This window comes from Tupaia chinensis, unplaced genomic scaffold, assembly GCF_000334495.1.
Source record: "Tupaia chinensis unplaced genomic scaffold, TupChi_1.0 Scaffold000360_1, whole genome shotgun sequence".
Classification (NCBI taxonomy): domain Eukaryota; kingdom Metazoa; phylum Chordata; class Mammalia; order Scandentia; family Tupaiidae; genus Tupaia; species Tupaia belangeri.
In genome coordinates, this window is record NW_006159856.1 from 2080623 (window position 1) to 2086622 (window position 6000).

General features: G+C 43.5%; 1 protein-coding gene across 2 annotated transcripts in view; it reads left to right on the forward strand.

Moving 5' to 3' along the window:
* The window catches only part of FAM193A (family with sequence similarity 193 member A), a 157162-nt gene that overhangs the window by 40207 nt on the left and 110955 nt on the right, over positions 1-6000 (forward strand). For both annotated transcript variants that reach the window (XM_006152917.2, XM_006152918.2), the window contains exon 4: positions 654-888. In XM_006152917.2, the coding sequence (XP_006152979.1) occupies positions 654-888 (235 nt within the window). The remainder of the gene's footprint in view (positions 1-653; positions 889-6000) is intronic.

A 6000-nucleotide genomic window follows, 5' to 3' on the forward strand; every position in this document is an offset into this window, starting at 1 on the left:
CAGGTAGCACCACCGCCTGGAAGGCTGAAAACTACACTGAAGCCCAGGTTTGGTTTCTGGGCCAACATGAACAAGCCAAGCACAATTGCATGTGCTTGTGATCTTAGGTAATTGGAAAGCTGGGCAGGAAGATGATGATGTGGTGAGAACCTGTCAAAAATACTCTTCTCTGTCTCTTTCCTTTTCCTCTCATAAAGGAGGTGGTAATAAGTTTTCTTCAGTCCTGTACTTTTTTCATAGTGTTATGGTTGAGGGTTTGCATCTGGAGCCAGCTGCTAATGTGTGGTAGCATCCTCTGCCACCTCTAGCTATGAGTTCATACTGTTTGCCCAGCCATGTGTGCCTCAGTGTTCTCCTCTGTAAAGTAGGCATGCAGCCATGCTCTCGCACACAGGCCAGCTGCATTAGTGCACATCTGTGAAAAGTGTTGCTTACACCAGGTGCTCAGTAAATGTGAGTTTTTCTGTTAGTTTGCTAGTGACACTTTGTGCCCCATCTCAGTGGGGTGACTGAGCCTCTCACAGGTCATTATGAGGAAGATGATTGCTGTTGTCATCTGTAGAGTAAAGAAAAGATACTAACAAAAACCATCCCATCGTGGGGACTTGTGTAGACAGGACATGGGTGAGTGGTGACTTTCTTTCTCTGTGCAGGCTCTGTGAGAGGGACCCCTACCAACTATACCAGCGGTTGGAACAGCAAGCCCGAGAGTATGTGCTGGAGATGAAGGTCCGCCTGCTGCGGCAGCTATCGGCAGCAGCAAAAGTGAAGGCGCCATCTGGCCTGCAGGGCCCTCCACAGGCCCACCAGTTCATCTCGCTCCTCCTTGAGGAGTATGGCGCCCTATGCCAGGCAGCACGCTCCATCAGCACTTTCCTTGGCACTCTGGTAAGACAGAAAGTGCTCTCTTTTCTTTCTGGTTGTTTTGAAGATAAACTAAACTGAAAGAACATGTGGTGGGAAGATTCTGAGACTTGTGTGTTCATCTCACTGTCACACTCACTGTTTGTTGTCACAAAGCCCTCTCCTCCACAAAGTTGGGTGCAGGATTCAGAACCTGCTTTCTTTCCTCTTTCTCTTTCCTCTGGACTTTGCCATTGAATAAAAGTATTAGTGGACTGGTTTCCAGGTGTTACTTGATGGAAGTACTATTTGGGGAACCTTGAGGCCAAGAGAATGAGGCATGGGCATAATTTGAGGTAAGGACCAGGGTAGACATTAGTAGGAAAACAAAAGAGAATGTTGGTATATTGAATTGCTAATTCTGTTACTATAGATAGAGGAGATATTTATGAATGCGGTGAAGAGCATTAAGACCATAGAGAGGAGCCATTTAGAGCTCTGTGACCATGTCCCATCACTTTCATTCATGCATGCATGTGTACATTCACTCCACAACCCATTTCTGTTAAAGCTAGGCTTACATACCCAGTTAAGGTGCCACCTTCCTCCCAGCATGCATGCACGCATGCATGCACACATGCACACACACGTCAGGGATTTTATAGTCCTAACAGACTATAAAAAAGTACTAACAGATTATAAAAAAGTAAATCACCACAATGAACAGAATGAGGCATGGAGTTATAGGTAAGCCAGGGTCAGTCCTTGGCGGCCTCAGTGCAGCTACAGGTTGAAAGGAAACCATGCTTGTCACAAGCAAGCCATTCAAACTCCATTGACTTAAATTTTAGGACCACCTCCCCCCTTTACATTTTATTAATAGTTTGTGGAATTTGTCATTATCACTTAAATTTTATTACTATATTATGTTTCATTAGACTAGTTTTGGATGCTTTCTTAGTATAATTACTTTTTTGTTGTTGTTTTTTGCCATAGGGCACCTGCGCTAACCCAAGAGAATGAACAAGCAAGCTTGCCAGAGACAGTGAGAGTGAAAGTGACAAGTCAGCACCCTTGGGGTTGGTCACGCAGCAATCTCTTCTCCTCCATTCTCCTAGGATTTTGGGCATGCATGCACACATTCCTGGAGCAATTTGTGTGTGTGTGTGTGTGTGTGTGTGTGTAAAGGTTTTTGCCTTAGGGCATATATGTTCATTGTGGAAAAAGAAAGATAGACGTAGGAAGAGGGAAAGTGAGAAATCACCTCCCCAGGAGAGATGACCATGCCACAATCCCTTGTTATCCTGGGATCTTGAGCACACACATACACATGTCCAGCATGAGTTTCAACCCATACCACAGTTGGCCGTGTGAGAATTCAGTGACATAACTGCTATGCTATCTGCTGTCACCATCCCCTGGCATGATTTTCAGGCTGCCGGGTCTGGGACTTGAACTGTAGTTGGTTATGTGGGAATCTGGCACCTTCACCCTGCCACCTGCTGGCCCCAGTATAACTACATCTTTAAACATATATGTGGTAACCAGTGATTCATAAGATTTTTAATATAATGATCTTTACCTGATTATAAAATAGATGGACCCTTTCTGGGAAAATCTACATATATATAAAATTGCATAGGCTCCACAGGCTTCCCTGAATCAACCAATTGCCATTCCTGTAATAACTCCCTAAAACTGTGAAGAGGCACACATAATCAGAAGAGGTAGCAGTGAGCCTACTTTCAGAGTTTCATCCACTAAGTAGTGCCAGGTCTGCCTCAGGGGCCTTAATTGTTCATCTTGATCTCGCCTAGAATAGGTCTACCTGTTCTCCTGAGATCTAAATTCAAAGCCACCTACTCTGTGAAGGTGCTTTGAACCTTCACCTGGTCTCCTAAGGGACAACATTACCCCAGGTTAAGATACCCTTCACCCTACTGAATCTAGTGCATGAAGAGGCATTGGTGGCGGGAGGGATGTTGCCATTGTCCAGAAAGTCCTGCTAATGTCCAGGCCCTCCAAAGATTGAGTAAGACACTGTTCTATGAAACAAAAATTGATTTGAACTGTGTCTACTGGATAAAATTCATAGCAGCTTACATACAAATATTTTTTGTAATATGAAAAATCTCTTAAACTGGGACCAGCAGTTAGCGTAGTGGCCATGTCGCTGGACTCCCACGTAGTCGACCACAGTTCGAGTCCCGGACCTGGTGGCTTAAACTCACACCGGGCACATGTGCGTTCATGCCCAAGATCCCAAGAGGAGAATGGAGGAGAAGGGATTGCGGCGTGCCCATCCCCCCCGGGGGTGATTTCTCGCTTTCTGTCTCTCTGTCTCTTTCTGGCGAGCACACACACCCTATAACAAAAACCTCTCAAAAAAAAAAAAAATCTCATAAACTCTTACGCACACAGGCATGCGCGTGTGTGTGTGTGCGTGCCCAAGATCCTGAGAGGAGAATGGAGGAGAAAGGATTGTGGTGTGGCCATCTCCCCTGAGGGGTGATTTCTCACTTTCTGTCTCTCTGTCTTTAGAGCAAGCGCATGCACCCTAAAACAAAACAAAACAAAACTACCTCTAATGCACAAAACATGTCTATTTAATCAGTGTTTTATATCACTTTCTTTAAATATGGAGATACTCACTTTGGCTTTTAGTTGTTCAGCAGAGCAGATTATCTTAAACAGTTCCTTTCTTCAGGGGAAGAAATTTACTGGATAACATAAAAAATTTGAAAACATATGACTAGGCCAGCAGGTGATGTGGCAGCAGCTAAGGCATTAGATCCCACATGACCAACTACACGATTCATGTCCCAGACCTGGGAGCTTGAAAATTATGCCAGTCTTGTTGCATGTGTTCCCAAAATCTCAAGAGGAAAACAGAGGAGACAAGATGGCAATGTGGCCATCCCCCTAGGGATGTGGTTTCTAACTTTTCTCTCTCCCTCTTTCTTCTTTCTCTATGGAGAAGCGTACACATCTTATAGCAAACAAATAAACAAAAAACAAATGGCTAAGATAGTGTGAAAGTGAAAAATTACTACTGGTGAAAAATCAATGAAAAGCTAGAATCCTGAGAAATACATATGCTTGGAAGCCAGTGTTTGCTCCAAGAATCTTCTGATACAAGAAGATAGGAGATATGAGTCTCCGTCTAGCTTAGGATAGGAAATCATGCTGGAACCACAAATGTCTACAACCTTAGTGTAAGGGTGGAGGAGAAACTGAGATTTTTATAACAATAAGAGAACTTTTAAAATTTTGTGGAAAGTGGAATTACAGCAAGTTTATTTTGGTTCAAGAAAAAAATTATGAAATCTATGCATAGTATTTCATATTACATATTTTTCATGAACTTTTCAAAGGCCCCAGGAAGAGTCAACTGCCACATAGATTTATGGTCTCAACAAATGCTATCGTAGTATGAAACAGCTCAAACCACTTTACAGTGGTCCAAGATTACTGGTAAAGTTAAGCAACTTGCTGATTACTTAGGGAAAAGGTTTAACCTTCATTCTTACCTCAGTGAATTTGTGTAGGTAAACTCCCCACAAATGAGCAGTTCACATTTTTTTAAAAAAAGTCACAAGATAGAAAGTTTAGGACCAGCGGATGGCATATTGGTTACCTTGCTGAATTTCCATATGGCCAACTGCAGTTCGAGTTCTGGACCCAGTGGCTTGAAAACTACACTGGATGTGTGTGCATGAGTGCCCCAAGTCCCAACAGAAGAAAGAAGAAGAAATTGAGGCATGGCTATCTCCTCTGGGGAGTGATTTCTCACTTTCTGTCTCTCTGTGTCTCTCTGTCTCTCAAACAAGGGTATGCACTATAGCAAAAATCACTCTCTCTAAAAAAAAGGGAAAACACAAAGTTCAGGGCAGCATGATTGAAAGCTAGCAAAAACAACACAGAGAATCACATACCGTACATGTTTCAATTTTCACAGAAGGAATGTAAAGCAACTATGTTTACTGTGCTCAAGACATTTTTTAAATGTTTATAATTAGACCAGCCTTGGCCTGGCGATTAAGGTGACTGAACCCCACATGACCAATTACATCGTTTAAATCCTAGACCCAACAGTTTGAAAAACCTGTGTACATATCCATAATCTCAAAAGAGGGAGAGATGGAGAACAGGGGATTACGCTGTGACCATCCCCCATGGGAATGCTTTCTGATTTACGCTCTTTTTTTTTGGAGAGGTTTTTGCTATGGGGCACATGCGCTCGCCAGACAGACAGAGATGGAGAGACAGAAAGCAAGGAATCACCCCCTGAGGGGATGGCCACGCCACAATCCCTTCTCCTCCATTCTCCTCTTGGGATCTTGGGCACACACGCACATGCACCTGGCGTGAGTTTAAGCCACCGGGTCCGGGGCTCGAACTGCGGTCGACTACATGGGAGTCCAGTGACATAGCCATTACGCTAACTGCTGGTCCCATGTTCTTTGTCTCATTGTCTGTCTCTCTGGCAAGTGCATGCACCCTCTGGTAAATTAAGAAATAATAAATAAAATTATTGAAATTATGAATAAAGGGTTAAGACAGTAAAGAGTGGTCATTCTGACTTGAAAATATCAAAACTAGAAATAAAAATATTTGACACTTAAAAATCTTGATGTATTAAAGGGATTTAAACACAACTGGAAACAGAATTGGTAAATTGGAAGAAAGAGATAAAGGAATTATATCAGGATTTAACTCATAGAGGCAAAGACATAATGCACATAAGAGAGGTTAAAAGACATTTATGAGGGAACCAGCAGTTAGCGTAATGGCTATGTCGCTGGACTCCCACGTAGTCGACCGCGGTTTGCGTCCTGGACCCGGTGGCTTAAAACTCACGCCGGGCGCGTGTGCGTGCGTGCCCAAGATCCCGAGAGGAGAATGGAGGAGAAGGGATTGCGGCGTGACCATCCCCCCTGGGGGGTGATTTCTCGCTTTCTGTCTCTCTGTCTCTCTCTGTCTGGCGAGCCCACACGCCCTACAGTGAAAATCTCTCCAAAAAAAGACATTAAAGATACAGTGAAGAGGTCTATCACTAATCAGATTTTTCCTCCACTTTAAGAGAGATTTTTTTTAAGAGAGATGGGGGAACCAGCAGTTAGCGTAATGGCTATGTCACTGGACTCCCACATAGTC